At 32.9% G+C, this 27,997-nt stretch overlaps 2 protein-coding genes across 2 annotated transcripts in view; both read left to right on the forward strand.

The window, feature by feature from the left end:
- Window positions 1-3,175: 3,175 nt before the first annotated feature.
- LOC140047652 (uncharacterized) overlaps window positions 3,176-27,997 on the forward strand; it is a 64,611-nt gene continuing 39,789 nt past the window's right edge. Inside the window, exons 1-2 of the mRNA XM_072092689.1 lie at window positions 3,176-3,214; window positions 3,753-3,837. Coding sequence (XP_071948790.1) covers window positions 3,176-3,214; window positions 3,753-3,837 — 124 coding nt within the window. The remainder of the gene's footprint in view (window positions 3,215-3,752; window positions 3,838-27,997) is intronic.
- LOC140046604 (uncharacterized) lies at window positions 5,687-27,134 on the forward strand. Its single transcript, XM_072091298.1, has 21 exons — window positions 5,687-5,777; window positions 6,813-6,905; window positions 8,212-8,359; window positions 8,763-8,848; window positions 9,182-9,246; window positions 12,943-13,015; window positions 13,826-13,983; window positions 14,603-14,692; window positions 14,824-15,003; window positions 15,156-15,413; window positions 15,732-15,926; window positions 16,616-16,810; window positions 17,004-17,309; window positions 17,474-17,545; window positions 18,268-18,481; window positions 19,404-19,439; window positions 20,949-20,993; window positions 21,296-21,358; window positions 22,158-22,202; window positions 22,445-22,507; window positions 26,615-27,134. The coding sequence occupies exons 1-21, from the start codon at window positions 5,687-5,689 to the stop codon at window positions 27,127-27,129; spliced, it is 2,991 nt and encodes a 996-aa protein (XP_071947399.1). The 3' UTR covers window positions 27,130-27,134.

Raw genomic sequence — 27,997 nt, forward strand, 5'->3', positions numbered from 1 at the left:
CCCTACCTTAGAAATAGTGACGTGTCTCATTCAGCATGGGGTACCAGTAGCATTGCAAAATAAGGTAAATGTACAGGGATTTGCTAGTGTAATAGGCTAACATTATATAGATCTGCTGAAGTAAACCATTTAATGAGAGAAAAAAGTAAACACATTAACAAAAATCAAATTTGATTAAAACAAACCAAATAAAAATAATAACTAAATAGTTATATATGATTTATGATAACTGATTTAAAGTGTACAGTTATCATATAACATAAATCTTTAATTTTCTAAATGAACAAAAAAATCTATTTTTAAAATATATTCAGTTATTAATTAACAATTATTGACAATGGTCTAATTAATTGTAAATATGAAATAAATGCGATAACTACTAAACAACTAAAAATGTTTATTAAAAAAATTAATACAATCTGATTTTAATAAAAAATAATTATTAATTAAAAACCTGCTCCCTCCCTTACCTTACAAAAAATGCTTCTGTCAGACTATCCTGCTAATTATGAAAATGGCCTTAAAGAAATCCTTTTCCAACCTAGGATCTTTTTGTGCAAACATTTTGCCACAAAATGAAGAGAAATGTAAACAATGTTTTGTTAGTTTTCAAAATCTAAATTGTTTGAGTAATGCAATTTAAAAAAGAAAGGTAATATGAAATTATTCTTTTCAAACTGAATGCTTTTAAGAAAAGTTCCGTCTCTTATCTTATGACTTTTTTGGAAAAATGATTTCTCGTTAAAATATAATATACTAGTAAGTGCTCACAGATGCTTTTTGAATACATGAACTTTGGTAAATAACTGAAAATTGCACTGTACACAAGGCAAATAAATACAGATATGATGGAATTTATGTAGTCAAATATAATTGTCATCTTGAGAATCTATATATAAATTTACGTAAGGGCAAAATTCGGTAAATCGCGCCTTACTTCTAGAATTTTTACTCGATGGTATATAAAGTTGGTTCGTACTTTCGGTACTGATTTTAACCACCTGATGTAACCCTGTTTACTAATTAAATTAAGTTAGATAATTAGTTATTGACGATTAAAACGAATTTAGGTTCAACGATTTGCCCCAAATAGGGGTGTTTTCCGATCGTGGTATACACTGTCTAATGGATGTCCATCTTGAAAAATACCCGCCACAAAAATGCGAGGAGGCTTCGCATTTTCCTATCTCCTCCTACGATAATTTTTTTTAATAGCTGAAAACTGGTTGAACAGCTAGAGTACAGCATCATAATGTTGAAGACGGGCCGATTTTCTTTAAAAAATACTATTTTGATAGATTTAATATACGATTATACAAATGTATTGATTTGCGATGAATGGAACATCCCAATCTCTCAGTCTGCCAGAGTTTGGTTTAACACAAGTAGGTAGATTTATGAGCCCTTGGTTTAACACATACGGTAGGTAAATATATGGGCCCTTTGAGAATAAACTTGAGCAATACTGTAAATACCTATTAACTATTTTTTTTCTTTTTTTTTCTTACTGTGAATGTTCGTACTGTTGGATGTAATATAAAAATATATACAAATAAACGTTATTACTGAGATTGTGGATAGGCTCTACTGTTAGATATATAAACACATTATTATATACACATAAACTTTATACTGACAGTTCTTTCTCAACGTTTGTATTAATTAATAATTACCAACAATATAAACGTCGTAGTGGTGTATCGTGACATGTACTTTAATATTTCAATCGATTATGACAGTGACAGTTTTAACAAGGTATTAAATCGCAAATGTTTTACTGTATTTAGAGGTATATTATTTATAGGCGTATAAAACATGAAAAAAATATTTCGTTACTGAGTGGATAAAGAATATATTTAAAAATTGTTCCTCTTTGCACCTATCCGCTTTCCCATCCCTCAACCCTAATGTTACATAAAAAACACAAATTGGGTTTCTTTAAATGAGTCCAAATCAAAAATTTGGACTCATTTTGTGATAAGTTTCTCCTTCGGAAGTAATTCCCAGGGTGCTAATTTTAGTTGACTACATAAATCATTGTGTCTATTTATACGTTTCTGTATACGACAATTATAGTATATTATAGTCCTGCGGAACGTACTTTGAAATCGCCAGTTTTGTTACGCTGAAGTTTCTGTGTATTCGAGAACCATCTGTACCATCTAGTTACCTTAATTTTGTTTATTATATGGTATTGTTCACCAGTTCCTGTCTTGGTACATTTGATGATGGGATGGTATAAGGCTTCATGATATGATATGATCTTCATCGAGGCAAATGATAAATTTGTTTTGATCGTCAATATAGTACACTGGTTTTCATTAGGTGTTAAAAATTAGTACCGAAAGTATGTACCAACTTTCTCTACCATTGGGTAAAAATTATAGAAGTTGCACTTAATTTACTGAAATTTAATTCCCATTACGTAAATTTATATATAAATTCATTAAACTGCTTATTGGCCTCATATTTTTAATATCTGAACATTTGTTTGTACAATTTTATGCAATATGTATTTTATAACGTTCAAATTTTGTGATTGATATTGTACAGTAATTAGATTTTGATGATTACTTACATAAGTAATAGGCTAACAATCACTAGATCTGATCCATGGTAATATATTATATTTTGTTTTCATTTATCAATAATGATAATTAGGATTTTATCACTTTATTTAGCAGTAATTGTTGTTGTTTGTATTAACATAAAAAACAATTTCACATAATGTCTGTTGTCAGTATTTATAAACTTCATTATGATTCCTTTCCAGAATGGTGACACTCTATTACATTTATATGTGAGGAGTTTTCATTGGGTGTTAAAAATCAGTACCGAAAGTATTTACCAACTTTCTCTACCATTGAGTAAAAAATTCTAGAAGTTGCACTTAATTTACTGAAATTTCCCATTGCCTAAAATTCATTAAACTGTTTATTGGCCTCATATTTTTATTTGCTGAACATTTGTTTGTACAATTTTATGAAATATGTATTTTATTAATGTTCAAATTTTGTGATTGATATTGTACAGTAAGTAGATTTTAATGATTACTTACATTAAGTAAATAACAATCACTAGATCTGCTCAATGCTAAGATATTCTATTTTGTTCTCATTTATCAATAGTCGACAATTATGATTATTGACCACATTATTTAGCAGTAATTTTTGCTATGGTTTGGGTTGACAAAGAAAACCCAAATTCACATAATGTTTGTTGTCAGTATTATACACCAGCAACATTGCAAATAAGGTAATGTACAGGGATTATACAGGGATATTTCATTTGTTTCTGGATAGTATCCAAATATTATTTGCTTTGAAAGTTTATATTAAAACTATTTGTTGTTTTATATTATGGCTCAAACATTTTAACACATCTACCTACTGTTCCAAAGTAAACTTTTATTCAATTTATCTCTCTCTCTCTCTTCCATCTTTCAATGTTGAAGGAGGTAGGCTTAAACAGTAACACTCAAGTTTTTGTTTGGATACAGGAGTTATAATTGGCGCACTGTACAAGTTGATGTCATTTATTGGCAAATAGTAATTTCTATTCACGTCCTAATTTATGTTAAAAAATAGTAAATCTATGTGTTATCACGTGATGCTCTTTCATCCAATCTCTAGATGGTAAATGTTTGAGCCATGACATAATACTGTATGTATGTGATGCGTAATTAAAGTGTGTTATATTGTATATCAATAATTTCTCAAAACTACTAATAACTAAACCCATTTTTTTAATAGGATGGAAATACACCTGTCTCAGTTTTAGAAAATAACGGGTGGATAAGGGACCAGGGTAAAACTGAAATTTTAAACTTCTTTAAAAGTAAGTGAAATTTTAATTATTAAAATTTTGGAATCAACTAGTTTTCATTACAAACGATAAAGATTTGATTTCTTGTCCCAAATGAAGAAGAATGCCCATATCAAAACTAGAAAATTAGCATTTATGATATCATTCACATGTTCAGATGGCAATAGATTAAATAATCCACTGGGATTGTAGTATACATGGAAGTTGTGATATGTTGCAAGATGTAAAAACCTTATTTTTTATGATTTGAAAATTGCAAATAAATTAGGAAAATTATTTTGCCATTACGATAAAAATACACAAAAATGCAAACTTTAAAATTCCTTTGAATTAACAATATTGAATAAATTAGGCCACACTTTTTTTTTTATGGAACGTCATTTTTCACATCAAATCAATCTCTTTATTCATCAATACATCAAAACAATTATACATAAACAAAATAAAGATGTGAAGATGAAAGGGACCTCCAAGAAACCCAAAGGGACTTGTGATAAAAGGCCCACTATAAGCTAGTTACAAAAAAGACATACAAAAAATAAATTAATAAAATTAATAAAAAATCCAGTATAGACAAATACACGGGATGCGCATTGTTAAGGAATATTTGAACTTTATTAATTGCATATAAATGTAAATGTATATTTTTTTTTTAATGTAATCTATTTTATATATACCGTAATGGTAATATTTAAAATATGTATTCGCAATCGAGGCAAACAATTTACGATAGGAGGAGATAAATATTGAATTTAACAAGGCCATATAGATGGCTGCAGTCGCTTGCTCAAGTTAGTGTTTACCAACCGACCGACATTGTGAGTTGTAGAGTGGCGTTGCACATGACTAAAAATCTAATTTTCTTGTTAATCCCATTTTTTGTTTCCACAATGAATGAATTTTCTTCACATACTTTTAAGCCAGATTAAGAATACTATTTCTCTGTATGTAAAATTAAGCATCATACATAATGTATTTTACCTTGGCTCCTATAATTGTATTATCTTACGACTTACCTCCCATGCAAATAGGCACAAAATAATAAGTAATATTTGAGCATAAACGCTTAAATTATTGTAAAAGTTGTTATAAATTAATGAGCTTTCAGTAGAGTACTTACACACAGAATAATAGAATATAAAGTTTTATACTTATAAGGTTTCCTTCCACACATACTATGTTTTATTAATTATTATCTTACATGTTTATATAATTATTATTATATGTATTTTTAATATGTGTGGAGAATATTTATTCAATATCTATTGAATATTGCATAAACAAATTGAATTGAATTGCAAATATTTATCCTTGGCTTGGTGTAGGCCTACTAAAAAAGGTTGAGAATACAGAACCAAAACTGATAGTAATGTATGACAAAGTGAACAAACTTTTATAGTCTAAGGAACTTTCTTAGCCAATACATACAAGATTAAACCATTAGGTAAGAGTTCAAAATCTATTTCAAAGACCCATCCCTATAATTTTCGACTTTTTGTAAAAATAATGCAATATTACTTTAAAAACATTAAAACAGGTTATTCCTTGTCTTAGATGTACGTTTTATGGTAAATTATGATAAAATGAAAGAAACAATGCACTACCTAAGTAGCTCGCAGTTTATTTATTATTATAAAGTTGATTAAAATCATTAATAAACTTATATTAGTTTTCAACTTTCTGATCGTACCAGACGTAGCCATAGCCAGTGGAACAAAGCAAATCATTAACTTGTTTAGCCCAACAATGTTCATTTCTATTAGTTTTTCTTAGTTGAAACATGTAACGTTTAAAAGGAAATCTATTTTGATCCATTTCAATGATTTGTAACCAATAATGAATAATAGAAATAAAGCAATCAATGTTTAAGGATAGTCTGCCTAATTCTGATTTGACAGCCACGCTGGATGCGCTGTTTCCAATGCCTAAAATAAATCTTGAAAAACGTGTCCGTAAATGATCAATTGGTGATAAATTCGAAAATCCCCATGTCTCCCGTAAATTAAAATTGGTAAAACTTTGTCAAAAATGTGTTTCCATATATTCTCTGGTAGGTATTTTGTTTTGCTATTAATTGATTGTAAATAGTTACCATACGTTGTTTGCTTTTTGACAATTGTGTTCAATTGTGTTATTCCACTGACCATTTGAATTGAAAACCACTTCCAAGTAAGTATACGATTTAACAACTTCCATTTTAATGTTTATGTAATACCATTTTTCATATTTCCTTAATTTTTCACCTTTTTTAAATACCATTATTTTTTATTTGTTTACATTTACACTAAGACCCCATATGTCACAAAATATTTCCAATATAATTATTAAATTTTGTAAGCCTTTACTGTGTCTGCAAATAGTAATAAATCAGCAGCATATAGCAGATGGTTTATAAAGCAATCCGGCTCGAGTTATCTTTATTGTGTTTTGACAAACAGGTATAAAAACAAAATTGATTTCTGGTCATAAAACAGAATATAAATAAAAACATTCAAAAAGTTCAAAGCATATTGAAAACTTACGATAGATGTTTTTAATCGCATTTCCTACTGCCTCATTCTGAATCATACCAGTTATTCATTTCAGAATTACTTTATTTGCACTTTACCCATTGAAACCATGCTAATCAACCATATGTTGCTATAATTTCAACGATTTAGATTCAGGATCGCTGTCAAAAAATGTTGCATTTACGTCTATATGTTTGGATGAGTTTGAGTTCCACAATTTTTTTTGGACATAATTTAAATTAATAACTGTAGTTGTTAACTGTATACATTGTAGTTAAAAATATACATTATTATTATAGTATATTTAGAATGAATGATTGCTTGTACACAGTCACCCACAAGTGTTTGTAAGGCTTTGTATCACACAGAGCCTTATATAACCTTATACCATTGAAAAAAAAAAGCTATGACTTTTAATATAGTGTTTTTTATGAAAATATATAATATGTAATATTTTTGTTTTGTGCATTTTTTTAGATTTACCAAGTACTGTTGATGAGCAATTTCAAACACAATTTCAGAAACAGACAAGTGACGAACAGAAAACAAAACTTCTTAAGCCAGAGAGTGGTAAGTTTAAGAATAAGAGCTGCTGTATGTTTTATGATTGTATCTATATATAATTTAACAGAATTGTGATTAAAATGGGATTTCAGTAAAGAGAGAATTAGACGCTAATGTTATTTAAAAAATCATTTCTGAGCAGTACTGTAAAAAGGCGAAAAAGGGTGCAACTGATAACAAATAACAAATGGAGAGATTTTATTTATCATAAATAACAGTTGATTGTTTCCATTTAAAATACTGTAATAATGGAATGAAGCTAGTTTGCAGATTTATGTGGCATGCTTGCTTGATTTTTGCTTGATTGTTGATTTTTAGGTTATAATTATGCATTATCATGCGATCACGCGATCTACGCGCGATTTAACGAAATCACGTTTGTAATCGTATCTTCACAAGCATGAATCACTTTTAAACAAAATTTGGTACTCATAAATTTCAGGTCATTATTTCATCATATGACAATACAATTACGTGCGTAGCGCATATAACGCATGCGTACGCGCGCTTAAAATTTCCAAAATCGTCAACATTTATTTTCAATGAAATTAGAGTACGTTTCGGGCAATTTTAAGCGTTTAAAAAATTGCCATGAGTGCGCAGATTCTTGCACGCGCACTGCTTGTTAAACGTTAATGCGCACTTTTTTTTGTCCGATTTCTGTTGTACAACCTTTCTTTATATAATATCATCATATTTTATTCACTTTTCAACTCGAATTTGCGTTTTCTTACGAGCATGTCAAAAGTGACAGGCTACGCACGTGTAAGTTAACAAAATGGTGAAAATATGCTAAATTTAAAAAATAATATAGATCGTAAGAATGCTCGGGAACACATATTTTTTATTTCATTTTCTTGAAGTGTATGTATCATATGTATGATTTATTATGAAATTAAGAGTACAAAAGTTGATAAAGTCATCATTAATTGCATTTTAAATTAAAAAAAATTTATTTCGACAATCAAAAATTTATGACATTTTCTTAGGCCGAAATAACAAACTTTAACTTTCTTCCTTCAAAATAAAAGTTCATATATTAAAGTTAAAAGTATATAGAATACAATGTGGTTAATGATATTATACGCAGAGGGATCTTTAATCGGATTGTGATACCGGCTATTGTATTCGCGTTAGCAAGATCCTATATTATAAATAATTAAAGATTCTGAGAAAATCAATCAATCAATATATCTTTTAAAAATCAATTATCTTTATTTAAATCAATGCATATAACCTAATTCTAGTTTTTTTTTACTTTATTTACTCCAGATGTTTAAAAAATCTATTAAAATCTTGATTCAATTTTCAGATATTGCTGCACGTGAATTAGATTTTCAGAAAGCATACAATGAAGCCTTGAAAGATGGATCCGTTCCAGTCAATCTTGGAATGCTTAAAGTGATTGGGCAAGAAGGAGTGGGTAAAACATGCCTCATCAATGCATGTCTTGGAAAAGAGTAAGTAGTAGTAGTAGGACAGTGAAATGAACATTACAAAATATTTGTGAGTCAACTAAGAATTACAAGCCAGCCAACTTTATTGATTTGTTTTTGATAAACTACCACTTTTTAAATATTGCAGTGATAGATAACAATAGTTGAATAAAAACGTCTATAAATATATAAATCGGTTTCTACAATAATCATAACACCATCAAATTTTCTATTGATTATAGAATTTACTTTTAGGCTTGTATTTAAAAAAAAGATCATACGAATGGTCGGATAACTTGACTTCCTAAATGTATAATTAATGAATATATTAAAATGGTTTTGAAGTAAAAGGAGAAAAGTGCATGTTTTACAATACCTGTACTTAAAATGACTGAAGTTCATAATTGGTTTCAAATATTTTTGCCAGATTTGAGGAAAAGCATGTAGTTACAGATGGCATAGCGGTAATAAGAACAGCAAGCACAACATGGACAGAGGCTAAAGCTGATAGTGGTAAACATGAATACATTTAGCATATTACTCTTCCCACCATCATACGTTATGTAACAATATTATCAATAATAATTATTATCATAGACACAGACAAGTTCACAATGAAATGGAGACATAGAATTGAATTCAATGCATACAACTGTAGTATGGTGTCACATTTTCACAATTGTTACTCTATGATCCCTTTATAACGCGCAAGTTACTGTATGTTACATTTTATGATGATGTACTGTAATTGTAATTTTACATTGACAGTGGTAAAATATCCAAAGTATAGTCACATATGAACGTATCTACTGAAATAATATGTACACACTTTCTCTTTCTCTACAGGTAATACAATACAACAGTATACAAAAATGGTCACTGACAAATTGAGAAAAAAGAAAACTGTAAACGTATGTCAGTAATAGTGTAATGAAAACGGGTCTAGGACAACTACCCCCTGGACAGCTACCACCCGGACAATAACCCCCTGGACAATCACCCTCCTAGGACAACTACCCTCTTAGGACAATTACCCTCTTAGGACAATTACCCCTAGGACAACTACCCCCTAGGACAACTACTAACTTCAAAACATAGGGAGAGAGATTGATCTTAAATGAAAGACTGTTTGATTGACTGGTGCAGCTAGGAAAACTGTATGTTCCTAGATTTATATACGGCATCTTCATGTCACACAAGAATAAAATAAGCCACCCCTTTATTTTTCAAGATTGGAATACATTTTAATAATTTTATCAATTCTCGTTTAATGTAAAATAACTGCTGACGATACGCATATTAAAAAATTCAAAAGCTTTCATATAAGATCAATCTCTCTCCCTCTGTTTTGAAGTTCAGTAAGTTTTACAAGATCGTAATTATAACCTACGGTGTAGGTGTCATGATATAGGTGTGGCTGTTCAGAGGGTGTTGTTTTCCTAGGGGAATAGCAGTTGGATTAGAGGGTAGTTGTCCTAGTAGGGTAGTTGTCCTAGGGGGTAGTTGTCCTAGGGGGTAGTTGTCCTAGGGGGTAGTTGTCCTAGGGGGTAGTTGTCCTAGGGGGTAGTTGTCCTAGGTGGGAGTTGTCCTAGGTGGGAGTTGTCCTAGGTGGGAGTTGTCCTAGGGGGTAGTTGTCCTAGGGGGTAGTTGTCCTAGGGGGTAGTTGTCCTAGGGGGTAGTTGTACTAGGGGGTAGTTGTACTAGGGGGTAGTTGTACTAGGGGGTAGTTGTCCGGGTGGGAGTTGTCCTAAGGGGTAATTGTCCGGATGGTAGTTGTCCTAGGGGGTAATTGTCCGGACTTTAGTTGTCCTAGAGGGATCATTGTCCGGGTGTTAGTTGTCCGGTTGTTAGTTGTCCGGGTGGTAATTGTCCGGGTGTTAGTTGTCCGGGTGGTAATTGTCCGGGTGGTAATTGTCCGGGTGGTAATTGTCCGGGTGGTAATTGTCCGGGTGGTAATTGTCCGGGGGTAGTTGTCCTAGGGTGGTAGTTGTCCGGGCGGTAGTTGTCCAGGGGATAGTTGTCCTAGGGGGTAGTTGTCCTAGGGGGTAGTTGTCCGGGTGGGAGTTGTCCTAAGGGGTAATTGTCCGGATGGTAGTTGTCCTAGGGGGTAGTTGTCCTAGGGGGTAGTTGTCCTAGGGGGTAGTTGTCCTAGGGGGTAGTTGTCCTAAGGGGTAATTGTCCGGATGGTAGTTGTCCTAGGGGGATACTTGTCCGGATGTTAGTTGTCCTAGAGGGATCATTGTCCGGGTGGTAGTTGTCTGGGTGTTTGTTGTCCGGGTGTTAATTGTCCGGGTGGTAGTTGTCCGGGTGGTAATTGTCCGGGTGGTAATTGTCCAGGGTGGTAATTGTCCAGGGTGGTAATTGTCCGGGCGGTAGTTGTCCGGGCGGTAGTTGTCCAGGGGGTAGTTGTCCGGGGGTAGTTGTCCGGGCGGTAGTTGTCCGGGCGGTAGTTGTCCGGGCGGTAGTTGGCCAGGGGGTAGTTGTCCAGGGGGTAGTTGTCCAGGGGATAGTTGTCCAGGGGGTAGTTGTCCAGGGGGTAGTTGTCCAGGTGGTAGTTGTCCAGGTGGTAGTTGTGCAGGGGGTAGTTGTGCAGGGGGTGATTGTCCAAGGGGTAGTTGTCCTAGGGTGGTAGTTGCCCTAGGGTGGTAGTTGTCCAGGGGGTAATTGTCCTAGGGGGTAGTTGTCCTAGGGGGTAGTTGTCCGGGTGCTAGTTGTCCTAGGGGCTAGTTGTCCGGGGGTTAGTTGTCCGGGGGTTAGTTGTCCGGGTGGTAGTTGTCCGGGTGGTAGTTGTCCGGGTGGTAGTTGTCCGGGTGGTAGTTGTCCGGGTGGTAGTTGTCCAGGGGGTAATTGTTCCGATACGAATGAAAACATAAAATGAACTAGATTTAATTCGTCACTATGACGAATTATAGGTTATATGCATTGATTTAAATAAAGATAATTGATTTTTAATATATATATTGATTGATTGATTTTCTCAGAATCTTTAATTATTTATAATATATGATAGGACCTTGCTAACGCGAACACCATAGCCGGTATCACAATCCGATCAAATACATATGCGTATAATGTCATAAACCTCATTTGTTGTTACATAATAATAAAGACATAAGTTAATTTTTATCTAGATTTCATTATAAATCATGTGTATAATCTATACACTAAGAAATAAATTTGAACAAACAATACGGATAATAAAAAAACATTTATTTTGTTTCGTTTCCCAAGGTGAGACTCGATCTCGGTACTTGAATGCTATAGACACGAGCAAAGACCACCGAGCCATACACAACTGACTAAAAGTTATGGAAAGATTCCTCCGTGTATTTACTATGCAGTACCCACTTTGGTGCAGATAGATTATTACATACCGCAATGAATTATAATGTTTTACTATGATGACATCTTTAAAAATTAAAAAAAATGATGCACTGTCAAACTATATACTTTTAACTTTAATATATGAACTTCTTAAGGAAGAAAGTTAACGTTAAGTTTGTTATTTTGGCCTAAGAAAATGTTATAATTTGTTTGATTGTCGAAATTAATTTTGTTAAATTTAATATGCCATTAATGATGACTTAATCAACTTTTGTTCTTCTAATTTCATAATAAATCATACATATGATACATACACTTCAAGAAAATTAAATAAAAAATAGGTGTTCCCGAGCATTCTAACGATATATATTAATTTTAAAATTTAGCATATTTTCACCATTTTGTTAACTTACACGTGCGTAGCCCGTCACTTTTGACGTGCTCGTATAACGCTGTTTCGCGTTGAAAAGTGAATAAAATATGATGATATTATTAAAGAAAGGTTATACAACAGTAATCGGACACAAACAGTGCGCATTAACGTTTGACGCGCAGTGCGCGTGCAAAAATCTGCGCACTCATGGCAATTTTTTAAACGCCTAAAATTGCCTGAAACGTACTCTAATTTCATCGAAAATAAATTCTGACAATTTTCAACATTTTAAGCGCGTGTACGCATGCGTTATATGCGCTACGCACGTTATTGTATTGCCATATGATGAAATATGACCTGAAATTTATGAGTACCAAATTTTGTTTAAAAGTGATTCATGTTTGTGAAGATATGATTACAAACGTGATTTCGTTAAATCGCGCGTAGACCGCGTAATTTTTGATTACGCATCGTGAAAACATAACCACATCGATTCCTGGCCATAAGGAATATACTCTGAAAAATTGACTTAGATAGATGAAACTGATGCCAAGATAATTCACGGACAAATAGTGCTAAGGAAAGAATAAATAAATAAATAAATAAATAAATAAATAAATAAATAAAGATTTTGACAGAATCAAGAGGTTATATGCATATCATGCATATAACCTAATAAAGTAGTATACCTACAGGACTATTGCAAACCAGTCACTTAGGCTTTCTTTCTAAATGAATCAATGATGCATTTATGAGCGGCTATTTCATTTTTTTTTTTGCTTCAATCCTTTTAAAATTTACTCTAAAAATTAATTTGGTTTTTCTTTTGAGAGTAAATAATATTAGTTTTTCTTATATTATCATTTATTTCATTTTTATATCCATATATTGTTTTTGTTTTATGTGTCAGATTGACATGAAACCACCTATAGATGATGATGATGGTATTGTTGTTGACTACAATAACCATGGCAACAATGATGGTATGTAACTTTCTCTTAAATTTTAATTATAATTACACAAGACAAAAACATTCTAATTATTCTTACATTTTTGTAGTAAAAGCACTAATAAATAAGTTTAACATGACAGTCCAACTTATACAACGTAATTTTGAAAACTACAACCATTTTTCTATATACATACAACGTACATTTCTAGTTGAACAAAAACATTTTTCTAAACTTTCTATTATTTAAAAGTCGAAGATAGCCAGGTCTCGGGTCCATTCTATTGTCGCCACAGATTGATATCTTCAACAGTACTTCTATGAACGGATGATTAGGTGGGAACACAAACGCTAGTTGATCATACCCAGTACCGTTTTGATCGTACGATTAATCGGGAAACCACCTCACGACATAGTCGAAAGACGCTGTACATGCAGGCTTGATGGGCATGTTTCCAAGTTAGCAAAGTTAAACAAAGATGAACTAAAACACTTAATTAAAACCTTAAAAGGGGCTTACAAAGATGCTTATTTTTTTGTATGAATCTAGAAGAATCAAAGTGAATTCACAGTCTACACCTACTATATAATATACATAAATATATACTGGGCTTATACAAATGTGCAGATTAATAGTTTGTACATATTAAAGTATCCTTTCATATCTACCATCCCCTTTCACTTACCTTCCCGGTGCGAAAGCTCATATGATGATAATGAAGACAACTATACTCATAGTAACTTTTTAACTGACTGATTAAATATGATGAATTAAAATTTTTGAAATAAAATTATGCTTGTTACGCCGTTTGTGGAATGACCAAAAAATTTGTTTCCACTACAGGTACTGATACAGCTACTCAAGCTGTTCCATTTGATACAGATCAACAATTAGATAAAGATGTAATCAAGAAAGTTGAGGAAAATAAGGAGGAGACTTTGGAAGAAACATTCAACATCTGGGACCATGGGGGACAATTAATATACCATGGTCTACATCGGGTAAGTAGGTTTCTGTATAGACTAACATGATTGTATGGCCAAGGTATAGTTGGTCTCCCGTCGTGCTGATCTGGTAGGCGCTTCACTGCTGGCTGCTGTTGGTCAGTGTCAGTGGTCAAGCTCACTTTTCAGTTAAGCTTGAGGACAACTATTAATACCTTTACCTTTTACCTTTATGAAAGTCTTTATTATATTAATATGTATTGTCCCCTGAAAAAATAATTCTTAAAATTTTTTTTTTAATATTCCATTTTAATGTAACATAATAGTTATCCACTTTGACCACAAATTGGATCGAAAAAAAAAATGTATATACCTGAAAAAATGTAATTTAAAGCAAAAAATTGTCAAATTGGCTACCAGCCAATGGATTTTTATATTTTGTCAATTTATAAGTGAAAACATTATTTTTTTCGTTTTTTTTTTCAATGGAAGTGATTAACTTTATTAAAACTACAAAATAAATATTCAAATTCTGATTTAATTAATCTTCATTTTTCATGTTTTTGGGGGACAATACATCTTTAAGGTCCACATACAATTAAAAATAATATTTGTTCATATGTTGTCAAAAGGCCTTCAAGAATATTAATCAGTCAATATTTAAATATTTTTGCAGATGTTCATGACACTTCAAGCACTATATATTGTTGTGTTTGATCTCAGTAAACCCTTGGATGATCTTGCTACTTTCATTGATTCATCTGGAGTAAGTATTTCTAGAGCATGGCAGCAGTAAGGTATTGTGATTGAACAAGTCTTCTAATTTATAAGAACAGTTTTTAAAAACTAAGCATTTCAAGTTTAACTGTGGTTAATTGTTCTGTAATTCTTTTTCAGAGGAAATTTCAACATCATTGGACCAATCTCCAGTTCATATTATCTTACATGCTGTCAGTTTATTCTCATAGTCGTATTGTGGAAGAAGATGAGGAAAATGAAGTTGACAAACCAACTATCCTTATTGTGGGTACACACAAGGGTAAGCTTGGTAAGACTGAAAAACAGCAAAATGATGAGGTTAATACTTCTTTTGTTTCTATATCATTATAAATAGCCACAACCAAAGATACATTGCAGTTGTAACTGTTTTTAAATATTACTTTAAATAAATTACAAAATTGACACATTCTTATTATGCGTAAACTGTTATTAAAATTATTTACAAACAGGCAGAAAAGGTGTTTAAAATTATTCAAGATGTGCTTAAAACTAAACCATATGGAAATCATGTCTACCACAAATATTTTGCCATTGAAAACAGTCAACCAACTACAGATAAGAGCTTTAGTGATCTCAAACAAGTTATTGATACACTTATGAAAGCATTAGAACAGCCTTTTCCTTTAAAGTGGATGCGTTTTCGATGTGATCTACATGATCTAAGAGGAAAAAAACAGCCCTCCTTTTCTTTGTGTCCTTTAAAAGAGGTAAATGTTATTTGTTTTGTTTACATTTTTCGAAATATTAAGTCGCAAGTATCTATCAAGTATCTAAAAAAAAAATTAACGTTTCTAAATATAAGTACCCTTTAATTAAAAAATGTCCATAGCCTAGCCAATTAGATTACAATATCCAAAATCAAATTTTCATCTCAGATATTTGCTGCCATTGTTTTATTTATAAATTGTGTGTTTGAAAATACTGAGGTAATTAGCCATTGAAATTCAATATTTCAAACTATTTTTTCATATAATACCCACATTTTTTATTTAATTCTGAATAATACTAATTATTATTTCTTTTAGATCAAAATTCTGACAAGTAAGAATGGTATTGTTGAAGAAAAAAACAAATCAGTCCTGCTTAACTTCTTGTACGATCTTGGTGAAATTGTTTACATGCCTGACAACAAATTATTAAGAGATAAAGTCGTGCTTGATCCGATGAGGCTGGTTGAAATTGTCACCAAATTTGTAACTGTGGTTCCCCCAAAATATCCCGTAAGTAGACTCATGTAATGTCTTGCATTGTAAAAACGTGTTGCCGTAGTATAATTACTCCTGTTCTGTGTAATTTATTATTCCTTAGCAAAGAATTTGTCATTGATAATATTTGATAGAGATGCTTAACATTTTCTATAGATAAAATAAAAGTATGCCGTAAGGCATCATTTGTAATTCACTGTAATTTTTTTACAAGTTTTAATTAGTTCACTTTTAATATTCTGCTTTCAATCTATTATAATTGAAGAACTATAAAAGTGAATAGCAAACTAACTTGGAGTCATTTCACAGTTTAACCCTTTTACTGCGTGTACCCGGTATTACCGGGTATAAACATGTCGTCCAACTGCATATAACCATCATTACCGGGTATGCCGGTATTAAACTATTTTCCTGCACTACATGTGACCTCTATATTTTTTAATATCGTCTTCTGTAATGATGTCATTAGTATGCAAATTACCATTTTTTTATCCACCACAAAAATATTTACAAAATTATCTCATTTAGTAGGTTTTTGCAATTTATTAAAAATCACCTGTCTCTCATTGTTACGCACAGTGAAAGGGTTAAACCACAATACTGTATTATACCAAATACCAACACATGGTTCATCTATATTCTAAATGCTATTTCCGTCATCCTCACAAAATACGATGCATGGTTGATAGTTGGTTTTTTTTTAGGCCGCTAAATTTAGAGAATCTTTTGATAAGCTGGACAAAGGCATACTGGAAGAAGACTTGTTGCGAAAATTATGGAAAGATAGTAAAGTTGACAACGGAAAGAATTTTGAGTTCCTTGTAGCACTGATGATTCAATTAGGTTTTATTTGTGAGAGGAAGACAACCATCAGCCAAGATGTGGCAAGTACATCTACAGTAGGTTTTGTTTCTTTAATCTTTCATTTTATGCATGTAAGATTTGGGATAAAAAGTATTATTTTAATAGTTTGGATGTTTAATGTTCAGACAAAGCTTGAATAAACTTTCTAATGAAAATGTCTACATGACAGAGTATCTTTAGTTTGCTTAAAATAGTTTAAATGGCATTGTTACAAATTAACAATTTCAGAAATCAGTTGGAAAACGATCCTTTTTTGTGCCACTGCGACTTGCTATCAAGACAAGTAAAGTGAGACAATTACCTGATGATTCACAATCTATCAGCAGGCCTATCTATTATGACTTTGAGGGATATCTGCCAGACGTGTTGTTTCCGTATTTAATTATTGAATTCCTTAACAAATTTCAAAAGGAAGGAGTTAACCCAATACTCGCATGTAATTATGCAGAACTTTACCTCGACGAAAATCATCATGTGACTTTGTCTCTTGACAAATTTATTACTAAGAATGATGAGCGAAAGTTCTTGTTAAAGGTAATATATAATCTCTAATGTTCAATAAATATCACTAAATTATGAAAGTTAAATATTGTTGCTTAGTCTTTCCCTGATCTGTCATGTCAGAATCTACTTTAAATGCATATAAAACTAAAACTAAATTCTGATAACAAAACATTACATCTATTTTTACTTTCTAGATGGCTATTAAAAGAACAGATTCTTTTGATGAAACGAGTAATGAGGAGCCTTCAGCTGAAGCATGTAAATTGGTATGTATCTATACCAGTTTTGTTATCTATCTATTTGAAGGTAGTTTATGAAAATACACGTAGAAAGTTTTCTCCTCAATTTTTTGTCAGGTTTGCTTGATGTCTGAAAATGTCTGCATATTTACAATGTATACTGATTTTAAAAACCAATTACATATTACTTTCCAACATTGCATTGTATAGTATAATAATGAATGTCTATGAGTTGGATGGTAAGAATATTTTATGAGTTGAAAGATTGACTGCACTATTTTTAACAAAGCATAGCCGAAAATAGAGCAATCAATGAATAACATATTCTCTCCATTCAACGAATACAAAACATTCATTATTTATTTTATAACACACCTATTTTTGATTAAATTTGTCCATCGTAAATCAGTGACGAATGTTAGGTCCGGGAAGCTAGGTCATTTAAAAAGGCGGTGATCCAACTTTGGACACGGAGTAGAACCGTAAACAGCGTAAACAAATTACATCCATGTTCTCTTTTATTTTTGTAATTGAATTGTAATTAATTTTAATATGTATCTGCCTATTCAAAGATTTATTCCCAATCAAGTTTTCAGATTTACACCATAAATCTAAAAACATTGCCTGCCTCACATTACATAAAATTTCTAACTTTGTAAGCTACTGCACCATTGATGCTTTTATATTTGTTGATATGATATTTGTTAAATTCAATTAAATTCAAATCAACCTTAAATTTATATCTTTAGGTTTTGTCAACAGTTGAGAAGTCATTCAAGCAATCTAAAGATGGTGGTAGAAGAGGGATTCCATTCAAGAGATGCATTCCTTGTCGGTGTAGTGATCAATTAGACAAAAAGCATTTTCAAATTCTTAAAGATTTCCAATGCAGGAAGTTTACGTGCACAGAAACTGGCAAGTCTGTTACGATGGATGTCACATGTTACAAGCGGCTGTTTGGAGGTAAGAGTCATTAAATTTATTTATTTTAATTAAGTACATTTTCATTAATACACTACTTTCTTCATGAAGGACTCTCACTCATAGAGCACAGGAAACTGAAAAACAAAAGGCTATTTCTGTTCTATAAACAATTTGTGACCTATTTCTGCAAAAAAGTGACATGTTTAAATAATTATAGAATAGAAAAAGAGGATACCTTACCTTATTTGAAAATAGACATTTGATAATACTCTTCCAGTAGTAGTACAACAATCATTATTGATAATCTATACATTGTTACAACATGCTGCTATTAGCTGTGATATTTTCATTCCTCTTAATACCAGTAGTAGTACAACATAATCATTATTGATAATCTATACATTGTTACAACATGCTGCTATTAGCTGTGATATCTTCATTCCTCTAATACCAGTAGTAGTACTATCAGAATCATTATTGATAATCTATACATTGTTACAACATGCTGCTATTAGCTGTGATATCTTCATTCCTCTTACCAGTAGTAGTAGTATCAGAATCATTATTGATAATCTATACATTGTTACAACATGCTGCTATTAGCTGTGATATCTTCATTCGTCTTACCAGTAGTAGTACTATCAGAATCATTATTGATAATTTCTTCTTAGAGAATGAATTAAAATATTAACAATCTATTCAAGATATTTAGAATAAAAAAAATGTTAATGTTGGTTCAATATTATAAACCTTTTTTTTTTATTTGAGAAGAGTTTAATTTGTTGGCTCACTAGGATGCAACACAAGAATGTAGGCACAACAAGTAATTTGACCAATGACAAGTGAATAAGCTCAGATGAGCTGTGCATTGCATCTTTGTGTGCATCCATGAGATACTTTGCTGGACCCAATGGTGTCCACTTACAGGAGGTTCAACTAATATTTTTTATTTTATTTGCAGATGAAACAGAAAGAAAAAGAAGAAATTCAGATGAAGGTAATTGATTGAAATAAGTAGATAAGTTTTGCAAAATGTTGTACTTTTATGGACTCATTGATATTTAATTATAATAAAGTATTTGCCTTTGTTAATGCTGTGCTGCCCTCAATGACGATTATTTGGATCTCTAGGATGCAACACAAGAACGTAGGCACAACAATAGTAATTTGACCAATGACAAGTGAAGGATTACTTGCATAGCAATTTGATCTTTGTGTCTCAAGTGATTATAGTTAAACATGGTATGCAGTGCTCCTCCCCTCCCTTAAAATGGACCTGAAATGGATTTTCGATTTTTTTCATTTTAGAATGATGTTTTGGGGGCTATTAGGTGTTGCTAGAATGTATATTGTTACAAAATATAAATTGGCCCTTTTGGGGAAAGCCCCATTTGAAAATCAAAAAAATTCGCGGGTGACGTCACTTTGCGAATATATTCCTACTGTATCCCTCCAATGGACAATTTGCAGTTTTTTGGCTATAACTCTTGAAATCTATGGAGTATTTTCTAAAAAATGCTTGTGCATTTGCAGAAACGTATTTAGAATTTTTTTAGATAAAATTATTACCGTATAAACGGTTATTCATCGAGTAAATGACGATTTAAAATCTTAAAATCAACGGTTTTTTTCTGGCAATACCGAAGTTGGCCTGGCAACGTTGTCCGGGATACAGCTCCGTGCGCAATGATGCGTATCCATATTTTCCGTTCGTCTATTTTGTATCGTTCGTAATTTATACTGCTAAAATGTGTTAGTTTCTTTAGTTTTTAGTTTAGCAGAATTAAATTAGTAATATGAGATGATAATTTATTTGTCACAAATCAGGCAGTTCGAAAACGAATTTTATTCATATTTTACTTTGGCTTGACAATGAGCGCAGCAAGTTGTTGATATAAACGGAGCCTCGCCGCATGATGTGGGTGGTGGATCGACTCCGCGCACTGGATTGGGGGCCTGCCTAGTAAAGGTTTGGGAGGTAGGCCTTCTAAATTCGGGTTTTAGAACAAACGAAGTACATTTTAGGGACCTATATTTCAACAACATTAGATATTGAATAAATTAGTATTAGTGTCAACGCTTCGCGTATCTTTCCAGGCCGTCGATCATTCACTGACTATCGGGCGGCATACACGCTCTCGATATCATCGTGTGTATATGTGACGTCGTGAATATAGAGGCTTCCGACGGCCGTTGAAATAGAATATTGCAATGGCGTGAGTAATTTTCGCTAATTTACCATGGTATCTTAAAATTTCGTTTTTACTCAAAATACTATACATTTTGTTTTTATTGGGTTTGTGTTAATTTGATACATTTAAATAACATGTGTGAATTTCTTGAAAATCGAAATTCCATTTCAGGTCCATTTTAACAAACACTCAATTGATACTATCAGCTGAATCTGTCATAAGTAGGCACTTTTTTAAGCAGATACTTTTCTGGACCGAAGGGTGTCCACTTACAGAAGGTTCACCTAGTGTAATATTTTTCATTTTATTTGCAGATGAAATTGGGCCAATGATGAGAAGAAGAAAAATACGATACCAAGGTGATTGAAATATTATATATCAGATAAATAGATTATTTAAAAAAAATTTCAATTGTTACTATGTTTTACTCTTATGGACTCAATGATAATTAAATAGTATATAACATGGGTTCAAGGATGTACAGTAGCCAATCAGATGCGCTGAAATGAGTCACGTGTGCCCTCTTTATTTTTTCACTATCATGCACTGGAGTGCAAAAAGTGCCCAGCAAAAAAGCATAACACCACTGTGTGTAAATAGTGTGGCAGAGTATTAAACATTTTCCTATAGTAAATGTACATCTCATTTTGATCCTTTTTAGGCAGTGATGATGAAGACCAAAATGAAGGCGCATCATCCAGTCACCAATCTCAGCCAAGAGAAGGTAAGTTACTAGTAGATAAAGATTATGATACGAAAAATCTCTCAACCTATGGAAACACATGGTGTACTGGTTACCTGAATTTACTAGTATTTATTTGCACTCTGCACACCTTCGAACAATATATAATATAATAATAAAAACCTTTAAACAATATAATTATATATTATAGTCTCTAGTATGCAACACAAGAACGTAGGCACAACATAAGTGAGTGAGTGGCCGAGCGGTTAAGACAGTGGAACAGTAATCACGTAGCCATAACATCGGCAGGGGTTCGAGGCTCACTCACTCCATGGTTCTGGTGGTAGAACGAGTCTTCTCGGATAAGGACTATAAACCGTAGGTCCAGTGTACACAACTTGTTCGTGTGCACTTTAAAGAACCTAGTACATCTTTCGAGACGAGTAGGGGGTTACCCCGGTGTATTAGTACATCACAGCCACTGATCACCAACTGGGCCCTCTGGGAGATCAGTCTTCGACTGAAGAGGTCACCCAGTATAAAGATAAAACAAACAAACAAACAAATAAGTAATTTGACCAATGACAAGTGAAGGATTGAATAAGCTCAGATGAGCTGTCGCTTGTTGTAGATTACTCGCATAGCAATTTTATCTTTGTGTCTCAAGTGATTATAGTTAAACATCGTATGCACAGGGATACCTCTTGTAAGTCCCCCCTCCCTCTATACTATCAGCTGAATCCGTCATAAGCAGACACCTCTATAAAATACTTTTTCTGGACCCAAGGATGTCCACTTACAGAAGGTTAAACTGTAATATTTTTTATTTTATTTGCAGATGAAATTGGGCGAACGAAAAGAAAAAGAAGAAAACCAGGTCAAGGTGATTAATTGAAATTAGTATATTTAAACTAAATAGACCTATGTTTTATGTAACATAATAAACTAGTAATCAACTAGTGCTTTTTATTTTAGCAAAAGATAATTTATCAATGTTCTAAAGGCAACAACAGAACTCGCTGTCAACATAATTCAACAGCACACAGACAACTGTAAAAAGGCATTGTGTACTATAAATATTTTCCTAATTTGAAATATACATCATCTTATTTTGATCCTTTTTAGGCAGTAGTGATAAGGACCAAAATGAAGGCACATCATCCAGTCACCAATCCACACAAAGAGAAGGTAAGTTACTAGTAGATAAAGATTATGATACGAAAAGAGTTTCTCAACCTTACAACTTTACTTCCTTAATAGAAACACATGGTATATACCCCTACCCTGACTTTACTAGTGTTTATTTGCACTCTATGAAAACCTTACAACTTTACTTCATTTATAGGAACACATGGTATATACCCCTACCCTGACTTTACTAGTGTTTATTTGCACTCTATGCAAACCTTACAACTTTACATCCTTTATGGAAACACATGGTATATACCCCTAACCTGACTTTACTAGTGTTTATTTGCACTCTATGCAAACCTTACAACTTTACATCCTTTATGGAAACACATGGTATATACCCCTACCCTGACTTTACTAGTGTTTATTTGCACTCTATGCAAACCTTACAACTTTACTTCCTTTATAGAAACACATGGTATATACCCCTACCTTGACTTTACTAGTGTTTATTTGCACTCTATGAAAACCTTACAACTTTACTTCCTTTATAGAAACACATGGTATATACCCCTACCCTGACTTTACTAGTGTTTATTTGCACTCTATGCAAACCTTACAACTTTACATCCTTTATGGAAACACATGGTATATACCCCTAACCTGACTTTACTAGTGTTTATTTGCACTCTATGCAAACCTTACAACTTTAATTCCTTTATGGAAACACATGGTATATACCCCTACCCTGACTTTACTAGTGTTTATTTGCACTCTATGCAAACCTTACAACTTTACTTCCTTTATAGAAACACATGGTATATACCCCTACCCTGACTTTACTAGTGTTTATTTGCACTCTATGCAAACCTTACAACTTTACATCCTTTATGGAAACACATGGTATATACCCCTAACCTGACTTTACTAGTGTTTATTTGCACTCTATGCAAACCTTACAACTTTAATTACTTTATGGAAACACATGGTATATACCCCTACCCTGACTTTACTAGTGTTTATTTGCACTCTATGCAAACCTTACAACTTTACTTCCTTTATAGAAACACATGGTATATACCCCTACCCTGACTTTACTAGTGTTTATTTGCACTCTATGCAAACCTTACAACTTTACATCCTTTATGGAAACACATGGTATATACCCCTAACCTGACTTTACTAGTGTTTATTTGCACTCTATGCAAACCTTACAACTTTAATTCCTTTATGGAAACACATGGTATATACCCCTACCCTGACTTTACTAGTGTTTATTTGCACTCTATGCAAACCTTACAACTTTACTTCCTTTATAGAAACACATGGTATATACCCCTACCCTGACTTTACTAGTGTTTATTTGCACTCTATGCAAACCTTACAACTTTACTTCCTTTATAGAAACACATGGTATATACCCCTACCCTGACTTTACTAGTGTTTATTTGCACTCTATGCAAACCTTACAACTTTACATCCTTTATGGAAACACATGGTATATACCCCTAACCTGACTTTACTAGTGTTTATTTGCACTCTATGCAAACCTTACAACTTTAATTCCTTTATGGAAACACATGGTATATACCCCTACCCTGACTTTACTAGTGTTTATTTGCACTCTATGCAAACCTTTAAACAATATAATCATATATTATAGTCATGATGATATGATACTGACAAAGAAATTGATGTTTAAATGATGAATTTCTGGGATTATATTATAAAATAAAAAGAATAATTCTAATTATTAACATAAAATAACAAAATTATAGGAATGGTATTTAGTTTTACTGTTGTTTCTAAAGCTGATCATAATGTTATGCACGTAGAACATTATTTTTTTTTTAAACAAGCGAGACAAGGTAGTTAATTTTTCACAATTTATTTTAACATTTTATTTATTTAACGATTTTCTACTTTGATCACACCTATGGTCAAAAACGTTTGTGATCACATTTTCAAATAAAACTACCTTGTCTGTACTTTTTTCGATATATTTCAGCATCATCATTTTTTGTACCAATTTTATTTAATTACTAGAAGATGGTATGGTGTTTTAGTACAGTAATTCATAATCATATTCAAGCATTGATTAGGATTTTAGCAATTATGATAATTATGCTAAATATATATATACAGTCAACTCTCCCAATACCGGACTCTCTGAAAATCAGAAACTCTCCCAATACCAGACTTTTTTTGAGGACCAAAAGGTCCCAAATTTATATTATTACATTAAAAACACATTCCGAATACCAGACTTTCCGGAAAACCAGACTTATTTGGTCGGTATTGGGAGAGTTGACTGTATATATATTTAGCGTGCGTACAACTGAGGACTAGTTGTGTTCCAACCGTACCACGCCGAGAATGTTAAAGAGTCGTTATCCGATCGAGTTAAAGAACAATACCATGAAAGCCTCAGTGGTCTAATGGTTAGGGCAACTGCATATCAAGCAGACGGTCCGAGTTCGAGTCTTGGTTGGGGCGACTTTTTCTCATTCTCACAGATTTCCTCATCTTTATCGTTTCAAAAATTAATTAAATAATTTTCAGTGTATCACCGGGCGGTTTGGAATTTATTTCTATGCCTGTTGTGTTTATATATATATAAAAGTATCTCTCGAGATCCCGCTCAGTGAATAAATATACTGAATTATAGATGAGGGCGTATCAATTTGATCTCTGGTGCGCGTGCGTACAACTGAGGACTAGTTGTGTTCCAACCGTACCACGCCGAGAATGTTAAAGGGTCGGTATCCGATCGAGTTAAAGAACAATACCATGAAAGCCTCAGTGGTCTAATGGTTAGGGCAACTGCATATCAAGCAGACGGTCCGAGTTCGAGTCTCGGTTGGGGCGACTTTCTCTCATTCTCACAGATTTCCTCATCTTTATCGTTTCAAAAATTAATTAAATAATTTTCAGTGTATCACCGGGCGGTTTGGAATTTATTTCTATGCCTGTTGTGTTTATATATATATAAAAGTATCTCTCGAGATCCTGCTCAGTGAATAAATATACTGAATTATAGATGAGGGCGTATCAATTTGATCTCTGGTGCGCGTGCGTACAACTGAGGACTAGTTGTGTTCCAACCGTACCACGCCGAGAATGTTAAAGAGTCGTTATCCGATCGAGTTAAAGAACAATACCATGAAAGCCTCAGTGGTCTAATGGTTAGGGCAACTGCATATCAAGCAGACGGTCCGAGTTCGAGTCTTGGTTGGGGCGACTTTTTCTCATTCTCACAGATTTCCTCATCTTTATCGTTTCAAAAATTAATTAAATAATTTTCAGTGTATCACCGGGCGGTTTGGAATTTATTTCTATGCCTGTTGTGTTTATATATATATAAAAGTATCTCTCGAGATCCCGCTCAGTGAATAAATATACTGAATTATAGATGAGGGCGTATCAATTTGATCTCTGGTGCGCGTGCGTACAACTGAGGACTAGTTGTGTTCCAACCGTACCACGCCGAGAATGTTAAAGGGTCGTTATCCGATCGAGTTAAAGAACAATACCATGAAAGCCTCAGTGGTCTAATGGTTAGGGCAACTGCATATCAAGCAGACGGTCCGAGTTCGAGTCTCGGTTGGGGCGACTTTCTCTCATTCTCACAGATTTCCTCATCTTTATCGTTTCAAAAATTAATTAAATAATTTTCAGTGTATCACCGGGCGGTTTGGAATTTATTTCTATGCCTGTTGTGTTTATATATATATAAAAGTATCTCTCGAGATCCTGCTCAGTGAATAAATATACTGAATTATAGATGAGGGCGTATCAATTTGATCTCTGGTGCGCGTGCGTACAACTGAGGACTAGTTGTGTTCCAACCGTACCACGCCGAGAATGTTAAAGGGTCGTTATCCGATCGAGTTAAAGAACAATACCATGAAAGCCTCAGTGGTCTAATGGTTAGGGCAACTGCATATCAAGCAGACGGTCCGAGTTCGAGTCTCGGTTGGGGCGACTTTCTCTCATTCTCACAGATTTCCTCATCTTTATCGTTTCAAAAATTAATTAAATAATCTTCAGTGTATCACCGGGCGGTTTGGAATTTATTTCTATGCCTGTTGTGTTTATATATATATATATATATATATATATATTATTTCATAATATTGAAAACTTGCTTTTCTTCAACCATAGATTTCTCAGAGGATGATTTTCGACAGTTGATTACAGACTTTGCACAATGGTTTGATGAACGTGGACTCCTTAACAGGCTACAAGTTCTATTCATAGAAATAGTAGGTGACGTTGAAGCAGTGAAAAAAGTTACCAGTACAATAAAACTTTTAGCTCTTTTAACTGCAAATGGAAAATTGAGTCAAACAAATCTGTCTGTACTGTATGATGCAATAAAAGTAACTGAACAATTTGGCTTTGAGTCAACTATCACAGAAAAGCTTCCTGCTTTCAAAGACATCAAGGAACATGAGGTAGTATCATTTCCTGCACACACCCTAACAATTTTTAAGCTAGGAAAAAGTCTTAGTGATTCAGATAAAGAAACTCTTGATGGACGATACAACTTCCCTGTCCTTAAGGGGTATACTGACAGCTGGAGTTTAATTTTGGATTTTGTTCCTCGAGGGTTGTTGAGTGAAGACAAAATTAAATCCGTTAAGAAGATGTTGAAAGATGAGAAAAAGTGGAGGTGACTTTGCAGTGGTTTATTGTTCAACATTGATATAACTATGCAAATAAACAATGGATTGCAATAACATAAATAATGAAAATAATTATTATTTAGGGAACACTTGACAACTTTACACACTTCACATGGCCTATTGCAGCTAATGAGATTTAAAGCTATTCATTTTACTGTTTTTATTTTTGGAATATTAAACACCAGAAACTTTTCAAATTGAACTCTCATTTCTTTAGCAATATATGTCCTGTATGTATTGTAATACTGCAATGCAGATTGTACACTATAGTCTATCTTGTATGAGTAGCCATTTATTTGTCAATGTAGTGTTAGGGTGTCATACCTCAGTGTATGCATTATAATACCACAATGCACGTAGTACGCTATAGTCTATCTTGTATGAGCAGCCATTTATTTGTCAATGTATTGTTAGGATGTCATACCTCAGTGTGTAATTCCACAATGCAGGTAGTATGCTATAGTCTATCTTGTATGAGCAGCCGTTTATTTGTCAATGTAATGTTAGCGTGTCATACCTCAGTGTATGCATAATACCACAATGCAGGTAGTACGCTATAGTCTATCTTGTATGAGCAGCCATTTATTTGTCAATGTATTGTTAGGATGTCATACCTCAGTGTGTAATTCCACAATGCAGGTAGTATGCTATAGTCTATCTTGTATGAGCAGCCGTTTATTTGTCAATGTAATGTTAGCGTGAAAACGTACCGGTATTGACACTGAGTGTACTAACAGCTACAGAATCGGGTGTATTTTCCCGATTTTTGATACAAATCTAACAGGATTTTGAAAATTTAGTAGGCTTATATATTTGGGTAATGTACTACTAGTATGAAATTTCAAGATCGGTGAAGATA

This window comes from Antedon mediterranea, chromosome 4 (assembly GCF_964355755.1).
Source record: "Antedon mediterranea chromosome 4, ecAntMedi1.1, whole genome shotgun sequence".
Taxonomy (NCBI): domain Eukaryota; kingdom Metazoa; phylum Echinodermata; class Crinoidea; order Comatulida; family Antedonidae; genus Antedon; species Antedon mediterranea.

What these genes read in the sequence shown, in the direction of transcription:
- LOC140046604 (XM_072091298.1), top strand. Translation starts at nt 5,687, where the DNA reads ATGTTTAAGGATAGTCTGCCTAATTCTGATTTGACAGCCACGCTGGAT. An exon ending in AAAAACAGCAAAATGATGAG is followed by an intron (nt 15,004 to 15,155) that starts GTTAATACTTCT and finishes ATTTACAAACAG; the next exon opens with GCAGAAAAGGTGTTTAAAAT. An exon ending in TTACAAGCGGCTGTTTGGAG is followed by an intron (nt 18,482 to 19,403) that starts GTAAGAGTCATT and finishes TTTTATTTGCAG; the next exon opens with ATGAAACAGAAAGAAAAAGA.